Genomic DNA, 20,691 nt, shown 5'->3' on the forward strand with positions numbered 1-20,691 from the left:
CACAAGATTTATCTCCATCCAGTGTTGCAGTAATTTCCCCCCAAGATCTTGCATTGATAATGGTAGAGTCTGACCACTGCGCAAAGCCTTCTCCAGCACGTCCCGAAGATTCTCCATGGGGTTAAGGTCTGGACTCTGTGGTGGCCGATCCCTGTGTGACAATGACGTCTCCTGCTCCCTGAACCACTCTTTCATAATCTGAGCCCGATGAGTCCTGGCATTGTCATCTTGGAATATGCCCGTGCCATCAGGGAAGACCAGATCCATTGCTGGAATACCCTGGTCCTTCAGTAGGTTCAGGTGGTCGCTGACCTCATTCTTGGAGCACATACTGTCGCTGAACCTAGACCTGACCAACTACAGGACCCCCAGATCATAGCACTGCCCCCACAGGCTGGTACAGGAGGCACCGGGCATGATGGGGGCATCACCTCATCTGCCTCTCTTCTTACCCTGATGCGCCCATCACTCTGGAACAGGGTAAATCTGGACTCAGACCACATCACCTTCTTCCATCGCTCCAGAGTCCAATCTTTATGCAAATTGAAGCCTTTTTTTTTCTGGTTTACTCACTGATTAGTGGTTTTCTTACGGCTACACAGCTGTTCAGTCCAATCCCTTGAGTTCCCTTCGCATTGTGCGTGTGGAGATGCTCTTACTTTCACTATTAAACATAGCCCTGAGTTCTATTACTTTCACTATTAAACATAGCCCTGAGTTCTATTACTTTCACTATTAAACATAGCCCTGAGTTCTATTACTTTCACTATTAAACATAGCCCTGAGTTCTACTGTGGTTTTTCTTCGGATTTGATTTCACCAAACGTTTAAGTGATCGCCGGTCACCATCATTCAGGATTTTTTTCCCGCCACATTTCTTCCTCGAATACGATGGGTCCCCACTATCCTTCCAGTTTTTAATAATGCGTTGGACAGTTCTTAACCCAATGTTAGTAGTTTCTGCAATCTCCTTAGATGTTTTCTCTGCTTTATGCGTGCCACTGATCTGACCCTTCTCAGACAGACTGACATCTTTTCCACGACCACGAGATGTGGCTTTCCACATGGTTGTGTAAGAAAAGAGAAGCAACTCATTGCACCAGTCGGGGTTAAATAACTTGTTGCAGCTGAAAGATAATCGCCCCCATGCGGTAATTATCCAATAGGAGGCTCAGAACTATCTGCTTAGTTACATCCATGTGGCCCACGTCATGTATGTACACGGCACTACCTGCCCCACGTCATGTATGCACACGGCACTACCTGCCCCACGTCATGTATGTACACGGCACTACCTGCCCTACGTCATGTATGTACACGGCACTACCTGCCCTACGTCATGTATGCACACGGCACTACCTGCCCCACGTCATGTATGCACACGGCACTACCTGCCCTACGTCATGTATGTACACGGCACTACCTGCCCTAGGTCATGTATGTACACGGCACCACCTGCCCTAGGTCATGTATGTACACGGCACCACCTGCCCTAGGTCATGTATGTACACGGCACTACCTGCCCCACGTCATGTATGTACACGGCACTACCTGCCCCAAGTCATGTATGTACACGGCACTACCTGCCCCACGTCATGTATGTACACGGCACTACCTGCCCCACGTCATGTATGTACACGGCACTACCTGCCCCACGTCATGTATGTACACGGCACTACCTGCCCCACGTCATGTATGTACACGGCACTACCTGCCCCACGTCATGTATGTACACGGCACTACCTGCTATATGTGAATGTCTGCCCCCCATCCTCTAATGTTCTCCTGAACTCGGGGGAGGGGGGCGCCTGCACCCGTCCTGGTGTCGCCCTGTTTTCTTGCTCTGCCCCTTGTAGATGTGCAGCCAGGGAGCAGGGACGGAGTTACAGCCGGGGTAATTACATGTGACTGCCGGAGACGCTGTCAGGTAGAGGCAGGTTGTCAGCAGGGAAGGTATGTGGTGAGGACAGGTAGAGGCAGGTACGCAGCACATGTGCGGAGGACTCTTCTAGTTGGGGATGGGGGTGTGAGTCTCCTCATACATATAGACATAGGGGAGCGTGGACTGGTGGTAGAGGACTCCGTGTCACCTGCAGGCCCTGGAGCTCCATGTGTGGGTGGAAACTGCCGGATGTGAGCGCCAGTCACTGCTGCCTCCCAGGACAGCTCCCTGCCACGTCATGCCCTTCAGGGGCCCAGAAAATATGGGTGACTACCGGTTGTAATGTGTCACCTGCAGTCCTATGTAACACAACAGACAACAGTAATACCTCTCTGAATACAGATAATGTAGTAGATGACGCCTGCAGTCCTATGTAACACAACAGATAACACAGTGATAACTCTCTGAGTACAGATAATGTAGTAGATGACGCCTGCAGTCCTATGTAACACAACAGATAACACAGTGGTAACTCTCTGAGTACAGATAATGTAGTAGAGGTCACCTGCAGTCCTATGTAACACAACAGATAACACAGTGATAACTCTGTGAGTACAGATAATGTAGTAGATGCCACCTGCAGTCCTATGTAACACCACAGATAACACAGTGATAACTCTGTGAGTACAGATAATGTAGTAGATGTCACCTGCAGTCCTATGTAACACCACAGATAACACAGTGATAACGCTCTGAGTACAGATAATGTAGTAGATGTCACCTGCAGTCCTATGTAACACCACAGACAACAGTAATACCTCTTTGAGTACAGATAATGTAGTAGATGTCACCTGTGTTTGTTACATGGGACTGCAGGATAGCCCCGAGGGTTAGGTGTCTGCCCCTATGGCTCTGGCTTTTGTGTTGTATCATGTGACTGGATACAATGTTTCCGCTCAGTTGTTACTTTGTATCTTCTGCTCCCCACAGACGGGTCTGGATCTTGGGCCGTGTTCACACTGCGTCTTGGGACTGTTCCCTCGGACGTAGATGTTTAGCAGACGCTCCTCGCACTGCGGTGTACGGTATTTACCACATGCCTGTGTATGGTAAACTGCAGGAGGAGATGGGAGTGAATGACGTCACCCACAATGCATCTGAGCGCCGCACGGATTTCAGGGCCAGTGTCTGAGCCGGGGGTTGCTGTCCCTGCATCTCCTGTAATGGGGTCAGACTTCGCTCCTGATGGTCTGGGGGGCACATGAGCAGGTGGGGGTCTTCAGTTAGTGGGGGCTTGTGGTCGACCACATCCTTGTGCACGTTTTAGGCTTCGTAATTGGCCATCTGCAGGCAGCGACCGCCGCGGTCGTGTCCGGAAAGATTTGTCCATGTAGTATTCATACTGGGGAAGGGGGTGGGGGGCAGATATTTTCCAGCCCGCCATCTATGTGTGGTGGCCTGTAATATATTGTGTAGTGCGGATATGGGCGAATCCGATGGGAGTCCTTCCATATTGTGAGTCCGCGTCCCCGGAGCAGCTGCTGAGGGCATTGTTCCAGAGGCTTCCTGTTGTTTATGTATTCACGGATGTGCAGATTTTTGCTTTGGGCCCCCCTCCTCTCTATGCGCCCCCATACCGGCCACAGATTATGAAATCATCTCATGAAGGCAAGAAATCAGTGCTGGGGTTGTGTCCGTACAGCGCCTGCGCTGGCTGATAACAGAGAGCAATGAGGCGCGCAGCAAGTGTTGTCATACTGTGATGATTATGGGGTAGTTGTAAAAGTCTTGACACCCTGGGCACAGTCGTATGGTTACTGGAGCCCTCTTACTCCCAAGACTGGAATGGACAGTCAGTATAGAAAGAAGTAGCAACCTGCAGAAGTGTCATTACAGCTCTGGATGTGAAAAAAATGACTGCAGCTCTGGATGTGACTAGAGTAATGAGGGTCAGCGCTGCAGGCACTTGGCATGCCCTGTTGGCTCGGCAGTGGGTAATGGCGGTAGACTGTGACTCAGCACCTGGCGGGGGTTTCCTTGCGGATCAACGCCAGGTGATAACGCTCCGGAGTAAAGTTCAGCTGCAGCGGCCACATCCTGGAGATGGAAGGCGCCTGTTGTGGTAAACAAATATTTAGGTTTCTAGGAATGAAGATGCCGCTCTGTCATGTCACCTTTGATTTAGGTTTGACTTCATTCCATCGCCTGCACGTGACCCTGGGGACAGACATGAGTGACACGTGTCCCCACATTAGCTGGGGCCCAGAGAAGCACCTGGTGCCCCCACCTGATCCAACCTGTCAGCCCCAGGAATAGTCCTGACCCCCTCCAAACATGACATTACTTATCCTGTACTGATGCTGTAAAATACTCCAGAGCTGCACTCACTATTCTGCTGGTGTAGTCACTGTGTACATACATTACTTATCCTGTACTGATCCTGAGTTACATCCTGTATTATACCCCAGAGCTGCACTCACTATTCTGCTGGTGCAGTCACTGTGTACATACATTACTTATCCTGTACTGATCCTGAGTTAGATCCTGTATTATACTCCAGAGCTGCACTCACTATTCTGCTGGTGCAGTCACTGTGTACATACATTACTTATCCTGTACTGATCCTGAGTTACATCCTGTATTATACTCCAGACCTGCACTCACTATTCTGCTGGTGCAGTCACTGTGTACATACATTACTTATCCTGTACTGATCCTGAGTTACATCCTGTATTATACTCCAGAGCTGCACTCACTATTCTGCTGGTGCAGTCACTGTGTACATACATTACTTATCCTGTACTGATCCTGAGTTAGATCCTGTATTATACTCCAGAGCTGCACTCACTATTCTGCTGGTGGAGTCACTGTGTACATACATTACTTATCCTGTACTGATCCTGAGTTACATCCTGTATTATACCCCAGAGCTGCACTCACTATTCTGCTGGTGCAGTCACTGTGTACATACATTACTTATCCTGTACTGATCCTGAGTTAGATCCTGTATTATACTCCAGAGCTGCACTCACTATTCTGCTGGTGCAGTCACTGTGTACATACATTACTTATCCTGTATTATACTCCAGAGCTGCATTCACTATTCTGCTGGTGGAGTCAATGTGTACATACATTACTTTTTCTGTACTGATCCTGTATTATACTCCAGAGCTGCACTCACTATTCTGCTGGTGCAGTCACTGTGTACATACATTACTTATCCTGTACTGATCCTGGGTTACATCGTGTATTATACTCCAGAGCTGCACTCACTATTCTGCTGGTGCAGTCACTGTGTACATACATTACTTATCCTGTACTGATCCTGAGTTACATCCTGTATTATACTCCAGAGCTGCACTCACTATTCTGCTGGTGCAGTCACTGTGTACATACATTACTTATCCTGTACTGATCCTGAGTTACATCCTGTATTATACTCCAGAGCTGCACTCACTATTCTGCTGGTGCAGTCACTGTGTACATACATTACTTATCCTGTACTGATCCTGAGTTACATCCTGTATTATACTCCAGAGCTGCACTCACTATTCTGCTGGTGGAGTCACTGTGTACATACATTACTTATCCTGTATTATACTCCAGAGCTGCACTCACTATTCTGCTGGTGGAGTCAATGTGTACATACATTACTTTTTCTGTACTGATCCTGTATTATACTCCAGAGCTGCACTCACTATTCTGTTGGTGCAGTCACTGTGTACATATATTACTTATCCTGTACTGATCCTGGGTTACATCGTGTATTATACTCCAGAGCTGCACTCACTATTCTGCTGGTGCAGTCACTGTGTACATACATTACTTATCCTGTACTGATCCTGAGTTACATCCTGTATTATACTCCAGAGCTGCACTCACTATTCTGCTGGTGCAGTCACTGTGTACATACATTACTTATCCTGTACTGATCCTGAGTTACATCCTGTATTATACTCCAGAGCTGCACTCACTATTCTGCTGGTGGAGTCACTGTGTACATACATTACTTATCCTGTATTATACTCCAGAGCTGCACTCACTATTCTGCTGGTGGAGTCACTGTGTACATACATTACTTATCCTGTACTGATCCTGGGTTACATCCTGTATTATACTCCAGAGCTGCACTCACTATTCTGCTGGTGCAGTCACTGTGTACATACATTACTTATCCTGTACTGATCCTGAGTTACATCCTGTATTATACTCCAGAGCTGCACTCACTATTCTGCTGGTGCAGTCACTGTGTACATACATTACTTATCCTGTACAGATCCTGAGTTACATCGTGTATTATACTCCAGAGCTGCACTCACTATTCTGCTGGTGCAGTCACTGTGTACATACATTACTTATCCTGTACTGATCCTGAGTTACATCCTGTATTATACTCCAGAGCTGCACTCACTATTCTGCTGGTGCAGTCACTGTGTACATACATTACTTATCCTGTACTGATCCTGAGTTACATCCTGTATTATACTCCAGAGCTGCACTCCCTATTCTGCTGGTGCAGTCACTGTGTACATACATTACTTATCCTGTACTGATCCTGAGTTACATCCTGTATTATACTCCAGAGCTGCACTCATTATTCTGCTGGTGCAGTCACTATGTACATACATTACTTATCCTGTACTGATCCTGAGTTACATCCTGTATTATACTCCAGAGCTGCACTCACTATTCTGCTGGTGCAGTCACTGTGTACATACATTACTTATCCTGTACTGATCCTGAGTTACATCCTGTATTATACTCCAGAGCTGCACTCACTATTCTGCTGGTGCAGTCACTGTGTACATACATTACTTATCCTGTACTGATCCTGAGTTACATCCTGTATTATACTCCAGAGCTGCACTCACTATTCTGCTGGTGCAGTCACTGTGTACATGCATTACTTACCCTGTACTGATCCTGAGTTACATCCTGTATTACACTCCAGAGCTGCACTCACTATTCTGCTGGTGCAGTCACTGTGTACATACATTACTTATCCTGTACTGATCCTGAGTTACATCCTGTATTATACTCCAGAGCTGCACTCACTATTCTGCTGGTGCAGTCACTGTGTACATACATTACTTACCCTGTACTGATCCTGAGTTACATCCTGTATTATACTCCAGAGCTGCACTCACTATTCTGCTGGTGGAGTCACTGTGTACATACATTACTTATCCTGTACTGATCCTGAGTTACATCCTGTATTATACTCCAGAGCTGCACTCACTATTCTGCTGGTGCAGTCACTGTGTACATACATTACTTATCCTGTACTGATCCTGAGTTACATCCGGTATTATGCTCCAGAGCTGCACTCACTATTCTGCCGGCGGAGTGAGGCACATGTGCTGTATGAGGCGCCTCGTGGTTCCCGCTGGTTTATGAGTTGTGACGGTCGTACCTGCACAGACTGGTATTCTCGGCCGCACCCTGTGACGGGCAGGGATCGGGCACAGTGTCGCTGCACGGCGCGTTCTCAGTCTGTAATAAATAGATGATTATTTATTCCGGGGGGATAATGGCGGCCGGCGTGAGTGTGATACTATGTCGTCTTCGTTGTGCTAATAGTACTACAACCCTCAGCATTTCTTCACCACAATGAGGTGAGCATAGTGAGCATACTCTGTGAGACAGAGGTCAGTGCAGGCCCGTTCCTGGAAAAGCTGGGTAAAAGTACTACAACCCCCACTGGATGCAGCACCCAGCTTTCCTGCCCCCGTGACTGCAGCGTCTCTTAAACTCCGATTTACATGGCGGCTGCAGGACGGGGGAGGGGCGGGGGGGGGGCTTTAAGGGCTGTACATTCAACAAATATGTTTTCTGCTTCATCTTCAAACATGTGGCTTTATTGTCTCCTGACATTTGCGCCATTCCTGTCATTCCGCGGTGAGTGGCGGCATTATGTGGCCGGTGACATATGGGGGGGAATAAGGAGTTAAGTGACCCGCTTGTACACAACATGCCCCCCTCCCCCAAGTGAATGGTCGCCCTGCAGCCGCCATCTTTACCACTGGAGCGGTCTCTCCGCCCAGTCTCATCCACATACAATCCATGGTTCATTAACCCCAGGCAGACTGGATTGTGTTCCACGATGGGAGTTGTGGTGTTCTCTTCCCCTTTATAATCACTGAAAGCTTGTCCAGGGTTAGAGAGATGGCGGTTTTCTTCCTGAAACGGCGCCACAGCTGTCCATGGGTCGTATCTGGTATTGCAGTTCAGCCCTATTCACTACAAAGGGATTCAGCTGCAGTACCAGACACCACCTGAGGACAGGGGGGGGGGGGGGGGCGACGTCCCTGCAGCAAGTAAGCTGGACAGCCCCTTTAAGGGTCCTTCTACCCTGCTCCAGGCGTGGCCCCCTCTGTGGTGGCATCTAACGTACGACCGATGCAGCCAAAATACAGCAGTCGAAATGCGTGTGCTGCCATTAACAGGCTGCAGTCGGCGCCTCCTTCATTAGCGAGTCTTGGTGGGACGGCCCCCTGACACTCCCAGCTCCGCCTCCTGATGCGTCAGTAACATTAGGAAATCTGCAACATTGTTTCAGCTTCCAGATTGTAACGTTTCCAGGATACAATTACTGTCATGGCGACTTTGGTCGCACTACACGAAGATGACTGTGACGCATCCGGCAGGGCAGTTTCTTCTCCATGTACAGGGGCGTCGCCGGTGCTGCATCGCGCTGCGAATTCTCTGAATGTAATACGCACAGTGTGTCCGTGGTGTCCGCCCGCTCATTCCTGTCATAGCGATGGCGCGGGGCGGGCTCCCCGGCTGCAGGCGATGCACATGGTTCTTCTCGATCTTGGGCCCTCGTGTGCCCCAGGGCGTTCTGAACTGCCACCAGCACAGACGTCTGTAGTTACTGGTTACAGTGGATTTGATGAGGGTAGTAGTGCTGGTTCCGAGCACCTGGGCCTTCTGTCCATGTCGCGGGTGGAGCCGCCGTCCGTTATTTATACAAGGTCTGTGTCATGGAACCGCAAATCCTGAGATTCCATTCATAAATGTTCTCATTGTAAATCCTGGTCACACCCAGAGCGGCTCAACGAGGCCTCCACACCCAGCGTGCCTCACTCCAGCACCCAGCGTGCCTCACTCCAGCACCCTGCCTCCACACCCAGCGTGCCTCACTCCAGCACCCAGCGTGCCTCACTCCAGCACCCAGCGTGCCTCACTCCAGCACCCAGCGTGCCTCACTCCAGCACCCTGCCTCCACACCCAGCGTGCCTCACTCCAGCACCCAGCGTGCCTCACTCCAGCACCCAGCGTGCCTCACTCCAGCACCCAGCGTGCCTCACTCCAGCACCCAGCGTGCCTCACTCCAGCACCCAGCGTGCCTCACTCTAGCACCCAGCGTGCCTCACTCTAGCACCCAGCGTGCCTCACTCTAGCACCCAGCGTGCCTCACTCTAGCACCCTGCCTCCGCACCCAGCGTGCCTCACTCTAGCACCCTGCCTCCGCACCCAGCGTGCCTCACTCTAGCACATAGCGTGCCTCACTCTAGCACCCTGCCTCCGCACCCAGCGTGCCTCACTCTAGCACCCTGCCTCCGCACCCAGCGTGCCTCACTCTAGCACCCAGCGTGCCTCACTCTAGCACCCTGCCTCCGCACCCAGCGTGCCTCACTCTAGCACTCTGCCTCCGCACCCAGCGTGCTTCACTCTAGCACCCTGCCTCAGTACCCAGCATGCCTTACTCCAGCACCCAGCGTGCCTCACTCCAGCACCCTGCCTCTGCACCCAGCGTGCCTCACTCCAGCACCCTGCCTGCGCACCCAGCGTGCCTCACTCCAGCACCCTGCCTCTGCACCCAGCGTGCCTCACTCCAGCACCCTGCCTGCGCACCCAGCGTGCCTCACTCCAGCACCCTGCCTCTGCACCCAGCGTGCCTCACTCCAGCACCCCGCCTCTGCACCCAGCGTGCCTCACTCTAGCACCCTGCCTCAGTACCCAGCATGCCTCACTCCAGCACCCTGCCTCCGCACCCAGCGTGCCTCACTCCAGCACCCCGCCTCTGCACCCAGCGTGCCTCACTTCAGCACCCAGCCGGCCTATATTACCCAGCATGTACATAATAAATTACTAGACAGCCTTCATCTTATCCAACATGGCAGCAAACCTGTTACCCAGAATGCCTTGCCTTTTCTAGCCTCTTAGCATATGTGAGGCTCCAAGGGTGGGAAACCTTTCTAAGAATTAGCAGAGACTTCTAACCAATTGGGAATTCCCCGTGCACAGACCAGTCATGGAGTGCGGGGGCCCCAGTAATGGTTCCACATTGTAATGGTCTTTTTTGCTCCTTTCTAGGTCTGTTCTCTCCCCTCCCTCTGGTGTAGACCCATGGCACGTCGGTCCCAGAGCTCCTCACAGGGGGACAACCCTCTGGACCCCAATTACCTGCCCCCGCACTACAAGGAGTATTACCGCATTGCTATCGATGTCCTAGCGGAGGACGGGCCGGAGGCATATGAGCGCTTCCTCGCTGAGGAGGGGGCGCCAGACTTCTTGTCACATTCTGAAATTGACCACATCTCAAACCACTTGCAAAGACCCCCAGAGCCCACCCAGGAAAGTCTATACCCAGACCATGTTTATAGCGGACAAGAGGAGGATGATGGCTCGTCAGGGACCTACTGGCCCATGCACTCGGACACGGCCGCCCCAGAGCTGGACCTCGGGTGGCCCACTGTCTTTGACTTTCAGGGGACAGAGGTGACAACGCTGATCCATCCACCCCCTCCGGAGAGTCCTAGTATTAAGGAAGAAGTGCGAAGGATGATTCGGTCAGCACAACAGGTGAGAGACCGTATAGTCCTATATACCCTTCTATATCCTTATGTTACCGTTAGGGGTATATGTCCATAGTGTACATCTCCGTGATGTAATATACCATGTACCGCCATATCCCTGCTCTTTAGTGTTAACATTTCTGATGATTGAAGGGATAACTTTTTTATCCTATGGTATAACACCTCTGTCTCCAGAGTCTAGTGGTAGAATACCTCTGTCTCCAGAGTCTAGTGGTAGAATACCTCTGTCTCCAGAGTCTAGTGGTAGAATACCTTTGTCCCTGGTGTCTAGTGGTCGAATACCTGTGTCCCTGGTGTCTAGTGGTAGAATACCTGTGTCCCTGGTGTCTAGTGGTAGAATACCTGTGTCCCTGGTGTCTAGTGGTAGAATACCTGTGTCCCTGGTGTCTAGTGGTAGAATACCTGTGTCCCTGGTGTCTAGTGGTAGAATACCTGTGTCCCTGGTGTCTAGTGGTAGAATACCTGTGTCCCTGGTGTCTAGTGGTAGAATACCTGTGTCCCTGGTGTCTAGTGGTAGAATACCTCTGTCCCTGGTGTCTAGTGGTAGAATACCTCTGTCCCTGGTGTCTAGTGGTAGAATACCTCTGTCCCTGGTGTCTAGTGGTAGAATACCTCTGTCCCTGGTGTCTAGTGGTAGAATACCTCTGTCCCTGGTGTCTAGTGGTAGAATACCTGTGTCCCTGGTGTCTAGTGGTAGAATACCTCTGTCCCTGGTGTCTAGTGGTAGAATACCTCTGTCCCTGGTGTCTAGTGGTAGAATACCTCTGTCCCTGGTGTCTAGTGGTAGAATACCTCTGTCCCTGGTGTCTAGTGGTAGAATACCTCTGTCCCTGGTGTCTAGTGGTAGAATACCTCTGTCCCTGGTGTCTAGTGGTAGAATACCTCTGTCCCTGGTGTCTAGTGGTAGAATACCTCTGTCCCTGGTGTCTAGTGGTAGAATACCTCTGTCCCTGGTGTCTAGTGGTAGAATACCTGTGTCCCTGGTGTCTAGTGGTAGAATACCTGTGTCCCTGGTGTCTAGTGGTAGAATACCTGTGTCCCTGGTGTCTAGTGGTAGAATACCTGTGTCCCTGGTGTCTAGTGGTAGAATACCTGTGTCCCTGGTGTCTAGTGGTAGAATACCTCTGTCCCTGGTGTCTAGTGGTAGAATACCTCTGTCCCTGGTGTCTAGTGGTAGAATACCTCTGTCCCTGGTGTCTAGTGGTAGAATACCTCTGTCCCTGGTGTCTAGTGGTAGAATACATGTGTATAGTACCATTCTGGTGGTGTTTACAATATTTTCTTGGTATTTGGAGTGGTCTGTGCAGCACTTTATACCCTTGTGTTGGATGTTATTTCTGATGTCTTTTGTATTGTAGCTTCCTGCGTCCATAATTCCATATACTTTCAGGAACCCAGTGTTCCCAGATTCCATATTCTGTCAAAATAATGTTATGTTGCTGTGTGTAGCTACGTGATGATGTCACAGGACAAACATGAACACTCAGCTCAGTCTGTTCATTTAAATGGGAAGAGTAACACAAGCCGCTATCAGACAGACTTCTCTGTCACATCTCCAGATACCTCTGTCCCCCCAGACCCCTGTATCCCCTTCAGACCCCTATGTTCCTTTGCAGACATCCTCTGCCCCCATCCAGACATCCTCTCCGGGCTCCTCTGCCCACTCTTCTCCAAGACCTTCTGCCCACTCTTCTCCAAGACCTTCTGCCCACGCTTCTCCGGGCTCCTCTGTCCTCGCTTCTCCGGGCTCCTCTGTCCTCGCTTCTCCGGGCTCCTCTGTCCTCGCTTCTCCGGGCTCCTCTGTCCTCGCTTCTCCGGGCTCCTCTGTCCTCGCTTCTCCGGGCTCCTCTGTCCTCGCTTCTCCGGGCTCCTCTGTCCTCGCTTCTCCGGGCTCCTCTGTCCTCGCTTCTCCGGGCTCCTCTGTCCTCGCTTCTCCGGGCTCCTCTGTCCTCGCTTCTCCGGGCTCCTCTGTCCTCGCTTCTCCGGGCTCCTCTGTCCTCGCTTCTCCGGGCTCCTCTGTCCTCGCTTCTCCGGGCTCCTCTGTCCTCGCTTCTCCGGGCTCCTCTGTCCTCGCTTCTCCGGGCTCCTCTGTCCTCGCTTCTCCGGGCTCCTCTGTCCTCGCTTCTCAGAGTTCCTGATGTGCGATTATCCCAGAATCGCTGCAGTCATATATTTATTTGTACATTTTGTTTCTGTTGTTACATTGTATCCTTTCTGTATTTCAGGTCATTGGGATTGTCATGGACTTCTTCACCGATGTAGACATCCTCTCAGATCTCCTTGATGCTGCTGCCCGACGTGTTCCAGTCTACATCATCCTGGATGAGATGAACTGTCAGCAATTTCTTGACATGGCGTCTAAGTGTAGGGTCAACCTGAACTTTGTAGAGGTGAGAACACTAGAGAAAACCCCTCGGCTAGCTTCTCAGTTGAAGGAAGAGACATAGCAATAGGAGATGTCGAGGCAGCGGTTGCACTCGAGCCTTGGTGACTGAGAGGTTCCAAAGATACCTCTGCCATATAAGAAGTCACCATGATTACAAATGGCACATGACAGGTAGGGGCACTGGTACAGATTTTGCCCTGGGGTTTTGCCCAGGAGCTTCATGTTATGGGATGTTGGTCTTGCTGTAGAGCAGGCATGCTCAACCTGCGGCCCTCCAGCTGTTGTAAAACTACAACTCCCACAATGCCCTGCTGTAGGCTGATAGCTGTAGGCTGTTCATACAAGCTGGGAGTTGTAGTTTTGCAACAGCTGGAGGGCCGCAGGTTGAGCATGCCTGCTGCTGTAGAGGATCTTGGTATCATGTTTATCAATGTGCAGCTGCTGGTAATTACTGTCCCAGTGGGATGACAGTTTCCTCTCCACCATTGGTAAACACTGGCAGGGGCAGGCGGTACAGCAGCTGCTGACTAAGAGATCTCACATTGCTCAGCTGGGGTACAAAGGTCATCCATACCTGACGTGTATGGCGTGGATATGTGAACTGTAAATCCTGTACATAAAATACTCTCTGGGAACTCTAGATTCTGCAAGGAGTTTCAGACCCATTAACGCTCCAGTCTCGTCTACAAATAAATGGACACTCTGGCCAAAACTGTGTTCTGCTACTCCGAATGCAGGGCCTGACTGTCACGGATGAGAGTGGGGGAAACCCTCAACCGTGCAATGTTAAAGGATAATGGAAGCTGCTAGGCCAGGACCACAGGATCAGGGAGCAGGTCACCTCCTATTGCGTCCCTAATACATACCCTGACTCCTATCCGTATGAGCCAACCCAGATGGTAGGAGGGATCATACTCCGGAACCTAGGGTCCCTACTAGCCCTAAGGAAATCCCTGGACTTAGGAGCAGGGTAAGACGACCTGTTCCTCCTAGACACGGATGAACAGGTATCTAACTGGCCAAGCTGCAAGGAAGGGAGTACATATACAGCCAATGGATATGGCAGGTGAGTGAAACCACTTCCACACCTACCTGCCACTGACACACTGACTGGAACCCGTGCTCAAAAGCTGATGTCCACACCAAACATAAAAAGGACACAGCACACACACATAAACACACAGGAAACCAGATCCATAGCTGCAATGAGGATAGACACCACACAAACATAACATCACGACATGTCTTTTATGACCACAAGGGTGGCCCTCACTGGAAGATGGTATAAGAAGACCAGGAGGATGACTCCAGCATACACCATGGCTGGAGGACCCCTCAGCTACAGGCTTCCAGCAGAGGCTAAACGGCCCAAGTAGCCGCACCCACACAGACACACACTGGGAAGGGAGTTAACCCTTCCAACACCAGACAAGGTAAGGTAACCACTTAAAGGGAAAGTGCACATACAACTAAATCCCATGCACACCAAACAAACAAAGTGCACACATAAAATTACACGTTTGCCAGAGGCAAGCGCATGCATAGACAGCGGACCGCCTAGCCACCAGCTCCGGCTGCTCCACTGCCAAGAACCTTATGTTGCCAGATGCAACCGCATGCCTTGACAGAGAGCCGCCTAGCAACCAGCTCAGGCTGCTACACTGCCAAACCTCATTATGTTGCCAGCGGCAACCACACGTGACACAAACATACAAACTGTCCTCACCTGCGGTAGACAACAAGCAGACCGCTGGCAACTGCATGCGACACAAGGAGTCGCGACCAAAGGCCGTGACACCGACACACTGATTCTCTTCTTTTGCTCTTTGAATATCTGTGTCATGCTAAATTCCCATACTTCCCTCCTTCCCTAATTCTTTCCTTCCTTCCCTCTTCACTTTCTTCCTCCCTCTCTCTTTTCTTCCTTGATTTCTTTCATCCCTCTTCTTCCTTCCTTCCTTCCTTCCTTCTTTCTTTCCTTCCTTCCTTTTTTCCCTGCCTCTTTTCTTCTTTTCCATTCATGTTTTCTTTCTTCCCTCTTTACCTTCATTCCGTCTTCCTTTCTTCATTCCCTCTTGCTTCCTTCCCTTTTCCTTCCTTGTTTCCTTTATTTTCTCCTTCTTTCCTTCCCTCTTTCTTTTCTTCCTTCCTCCATTTAGTTTTTTCCTCCTGTAATGTGTTTCCATTGCTATGTGGGTTTGGCTTCTTGGAGTGTTATCCCCTCGGGTTGGAGGAGCGGTTCTTCTACTGCGTTCACTGCAGGGGACGTTACTGGAGATTATACTTGGCGGACTCATGTTTTCTTCCAAAAGTTTATATAAATAAGACAAATAAAACCGCCGTGTGAATGACTGTGAGCGAGCATGCAAGGGCATGACTTTGTAGTGTAGGTGTCATTGGTCATGTGACAGCCCATAGGGAGGAGTGTGACCTGCAACAGCTGTGACACCAGGGGTTAATGTTGTGGTGACGCAACCTCAGCGCTTCCCTATGGGGTAAGGCTACACAAAGTCATCACATGCATCGCCTCATTACCTGTGCCACCTGGCTGCATGAGCCATATCCAAATCAAGAGAAAAAAAATCATTCCGCTCCCTGTAATCTTATTCCTAAATCCGGAGCAGTGAGGAGCACCAGAGGGTCGGTGAGCGCTCGAATAGCCTCATAAACCATGTCCACCGCTCCTGTTCAAGAATAAGAACTTAAAACCAACACAGTTTATTCCATCATGCTGAGCTCTCAGTCAGAGTATATCTGGGGTCCCTTTTACATGGGTGGATGATCGGCCGAATGAGCCGATCGTTGTCCAGTTTAAAACAGGGCAGCAATTGGCATTGACCCTAAAACTAAGGTCATGCTCAGGGTTCAAAGCGCGGCAGCGTCCTCAATGGATGTGTTTGTACTTGGAGTTTAACTTGATGGAAACAAGTTTATTGTTTTAACTTCTTTATGGCAACGAGTGGTGGCACTCGTGGTTTATATGGCTATTCGAATCCTCATGTCCCCCTCGTCTTGCTGCATGATGGTGGACAGGACTTCAGGTTTGAGTCAGAACATTTTGTAGACTTGTCCTCTCACTGTAAACCTCGTGCCTCAGACTAATGATATTTCTTCTGTCCCTCCATTTACCTGTAAATATCCCATCTCTCCCCCACCCTGGGGTGACTCCCTGTATTTATGACAGTACAGTGCGGCCACGCCTGGGGAGCTTGTGTCTCACATGCCACCTGTCCCATTGCCTCTGCAGTCCACTACACCATAAACAATCAATCATTTCTTCTTCTGAATTGTAGCTACCAAAAGTGGAGACTTGGAGTTTATTTATTTTTTATCCATTTTAAAAATGGGAGTCCCCTGCTGTCACACCCCACCAGGGTGACCTCTCCTCTTCTCGCCTATGTTGTAAAGAGGGGAGCACATAGGATAGGGAGCTAGGATCCGTAGGAGGTCGGGGCCCCACAGCAGCTGCGCGGGTTGTGTGCAGCCCTGAATGCAGATTGTATTATCGTTCAGTGGGCCAGTGATATTTCTTATAAGGATAGCCTTGGGGGACAGATGGAGAGTGGTTTTGTAAAGTATCTTTAGAGGTTTTGCAAAAGTGTGGGATATTTTGAGTAATATTGGCATTTCTAGTCATGGAAAGTTCTTGCTACTTGCCCCTTATCTATACCGGACCATTGGATTCAGTCGTCTGAACATGAAACATGGATCCTTTTGATATTGCACAATTATATTCATGTGACTCTTCTTCCTTCACAGTTCCTGAGGGTGCGGACCGTCTCTGGCCCCACGTATTACTGCAGGACAGGCACCACGTTCAAGGGTAACCTTCTGGAGAAGTTCATGCTAGTGGACTGTACGGTGGTGCTGAGTGGTACATACAGGTGAGATACACGTTTTTTTTGCCTGGTTGATGTAACGACAGCTGTATTACAGCAAGTTTGAACAGAAGACTGTAGTTTGCATATTTCTGACAAAAATGATGGGCCCTAGAGTTTTAGAAACCCATAGCTCCATTCATCCTGAGCTTCTTATAAAAGGCATGCTACAACTGAGGTGGAGACTGACACACAGAGCACTTGGGGTATCATTGTAAAATCATATATTGAGAATATAACAATGATGGAGTGATAATCCTTAAGGCCACAGTAACGGCAGCCATTGGGGGTAGTCATCCAGTAGTAACAATGGAACATGTTTTGATGTGATGGAGTTTGCTGTAATTTTTGAATGTTTTTGTTGAGGCTAAAGCCATGTTCTTTTCTCTTTACAGCTTTATGTGGTCATTTGAGAAGATCCACCGCAGCATAGCGCACATCTTCCAGGGAGAACTGGTTTCGAGCTTTGATGAAGAATTCCGTATTCTGTTTGCCCAGTCTGACCCGCTTATCCCCCCTGAGAATGCTTTGAAGATGGAAAAACCCTACATGGGGATGGTCCCGTTTGCCGGCCAACGCCCTTTCTTTGAACGAAAGCTTCACTTCATGTACCCTAGAGAGGACAGCTCCCAGAACTCTTTCAACTCCTTTGGTGTAGATCTGGACCGCCATTACATGCAGCCATTCCGCAGAGATGACATGATGAGACAGACAGTAGACCCTGCTGCCATGAGATTCCATGGGCCAAAGGTTCCAGAACACATGCAGATGCAAACGCAAATGGATAAAATGCATATGTCCTTCATGCAAAACAAACACTTGGATGTTGATGCCTTTAAGAGGCACAGCTTTGCAGAAGGCACCTTCGAGAACTACACAGCTTCTAAACAATACGCCAGGCAAATGTATATGAACACTGAGAATAATGAGTACCGCTTCCAGTCAAGTCAGTTCCAGAAAAGTCAGTTTCTACAAATGGATCGTACAGGGCGGACACAAGGACTCTTCGAGAAGATTCGAGGCAACCGTCAGGGTTTGCAAGACACCGATGACATGGATTCCAGGTTTCCTCATTATAAAACATTGCAGGGAGAAGGTAATTATGCTATTGAGGGGCCACAAACAAGGCTGGGCTACAACCCCTCCAGCTCATCTCGAGAGGTTAAACATGGCTCAGACCAGGTAGTGCTGGGGAGCGAAGGAAGATTTGGCCAAAGATCACAAAGTCGTCAGAAGTTCATGTGTCAAATGTCGCCCACACAAAAGCAGAGCACCGAGCAAAAGCAGTTTTTTCAAGATCAAGATGCAGACAAAAAATTTCAAGAAAACAAGCAAGGTCTACGGAGCTGGCGCATCTCCTCGTACTTGAGTGGAATTCAGCCAGACCAGGAAGAGGAAGGAATGATGATGGCTTTAGATTCAGAACCTTTCGAGGAAGCCCCTGCTCCTATAGAAAAACCAGTAACTACAAGTGAGACATTGTCAAGGTATTCTATTGATCCCATCCCACCGTATAAACCCATATTAGCTGTTAGTGAGACCCCTCCGCAAGTAGACACAAGCAACGAGATATCCTTGTTAGACAAGGAGAAAGAAGATTCCTTCCTATCACGACATGATTCCTTCCGGTCACGGACTAACCCCTTGCTTCAAAGAAGTTCCCGCTTAAGGTCCTCCCTTATATTTAGCAACTCTAAACTGGAGCAGCATGGTTCTACAACCGAAGCTGTGCAAGTTATTCAGAAGGAGCAGAGTACAAGTGAGGTGGTCAAAGACAATGAGGTCATGAAGACATCATCCAAAGTAGCTGAGATTCTGGAGAAGTACAGAAGTGGCAGCAAAGACAGCGAAGTGACCTCCATAGTGCAAGCCAAAGCGGCCTCTAAAGTCATCCAGGAGGTGAAAGAGGATGGACAGAAAAAGAACACTACTGAAAGTGTGGCTTACAAATCCCTGGAATCCAAACTTCTGGACAAAGATTCATTTAGTCGAACACTCTTTGAGTCGTCGCAGTATCGGTCTTCAGTCACCTCTCAGTTCCAGGACCTTTTCAGCAAAGATAGACAGACAAGCTCCATTACCAAGGTTGAACAAAGGGTCTCAAGTATCCAAACAATAAACAGCAGCACGGCTGCCCTTCTTGAGCCGAAAGAAAGTGGGCCCATTATCACTGAAATTACAGATGAACCAAAACCTCCAGAGGTTGAAGTGCCAAAGCCACCAAGCAAACCAAACTCTGGTCTTCTGTTTGGCAATGCTCTAGAAAGTATGTCCCAAAACCCCATTCCTGCCATCACTTCTCCATCCACCACCACAACCAAATCAGAAGAAGAACTGTCAAAAACAGAGCCGACACCAATGGAGTTCATCAGAAGAGGGTCCATGAGGCTCAAGCAATTTCTTCAATCACAAAAAGAGAAGAAGGCAGAAGAAGAGGCAGTTTCAGATGCTGCTAAAGTAGAGAAACAGAATAATGCCTTCAGACGTCTGTCTAAAACTGAGATCTCTGAGCCAACACCGGTGGTTGAGACTGAGGACAAGACCACTAAACTAGCATCTACTTCTCCACCCAAACACACATCTACATCTCAGTCCAGGTTGTCTGCTTCAACCTCAAATGTAATCTTCAGTAGTAACCTACGTGATGACACCAAGGTGATCTTAGAGCAAATATCCGCCAATAGTCAAAAAAATAGGGCGGAGATGGCCAAGCAGTCCCAGGCTTTAACCACCAGTGATTCAGAGGTGAGCACTGCCATTTCCAACTCAACAGAGACCAAATCAGAAGGCACCAGCAGTCCGGACTCAACTTCTATCACCAGGACTGGAAGCTTCTTAAGTCGATTCACGCGACCTTCTTCGACTTCTCCAGAGGACAGAGATAACCTGCTAAAGCGGATGGAGAGTATCCGGAAGGAAAAACGAGTCTATAGTAGGTTTGAAGTGTTCTGCAAAAAGGAAGAACCTAACCAAGCGGAGGAGATCGAGGATGACTCGAAGGATAAAAAAGTGGGCAAACTGCTGGGGAAGTTAGGAACTCTGATCAAGAAATGACCATAGACATCATCCAAGTGTTTCCATCTGGTGCCAATAACCCCTTGAATATTCGGAGGGCTCTTTGTGTTATAATTTTCCGCAGAGGTCATACATTGAAACCTGCATTGTCGACGTCTCTGCGCACTTGTGTCATGGAAACTTTTATATCAATAGTAGAAATTACATGGAACAGAAGAAATCTCTCAGGTGGACTTTAAGAAACGGTACTGACCCATCATCGAAGATTCCACTTGTGCCTTAAATGTGGGGAGCGGCGTCACGACTACTGCCTTCCCTCTGCAGTTCTGGAACTAAAAGTCCCACTGTTTGTGCCATGCTGGGACTTGTAGTTCCAGACCTTCCTGACACAGCTGGCCTGCTACAGAGATTGCATTACATTAATTTATTCAGTAGAGTGGAAAAACTTGACCGGTACCAGATGGATAATGGCGAGAACATAGAGGTGGAGGTTGTGTGGAGTCTTTTTGCAATATCCCCGCTGGACGAAGCACTGAAAACAGTTTTTCTACCATTTGTAAATAGCTGTGTATATTAGCGGTATGAATGATGGTGGTCTCCTGGCACAAAATCCAAGTTGCAGTCCTGTTGGATCCAATGCTGCGTAAGCTGTCAGAGCTGAGGAGGTCTGTATTCATTATGGTGCAGGAGGCAGCGAGTGGCTGT

At 49.2% G+C, this 20,691-nt stretch overlaps 1 protein-coding gene across 1 annotated transcript in view; it reads left to right on the top strand.

Annotated features, from left to right (window-relative positions):
* FAM83H (family with sequence similarity 83 member H) overlaps positions 1–20,357 on the top strand; it is a 44,299-nt gene extending 23,942 nt beyond the window's left edge. Inside the window, exons 2-5 of the mRNA XM_040431761.1 lie at positions 10,205–10,693; positions 12,933–13,097; positions 16,853–16,977; positions 17,367–20,357. Of these exons, the coding sequence (XP_040287695.1) occupies positions 10,238–10,693; positions 12,933–13,097; positions 16,853–16,977; positions 17,367–20,025 (3,405 nt within the window). The 5' untranslated portion in view covers positions 10,205–10,237 and the 3' untranslated portion in view covers positions 20,026–20,357. The remainder of the gene's footprint in view (positions 1–10,204; positions 10,694–12,932; positions 13,098–16,852; positions 16,978–17,366) is intronic.
* The last annotated feature ends 334 nt before the right edge of the window (positions 20,358–20,691 follow it).

This window comes from Bufo bufo, chromosome 5 (assembly GCF_905171765.1).
Source record: "Bufo bufo chromosome 5, aBufBuf1.1, whole genome shotgun sequence".
In the NCBI taxonomy this organism is placed as follows: Eukaryota; Metazoa; Chordata; class Amphibia; order Anura; family Bufonidae; genus Bufo; species Bufo bufo.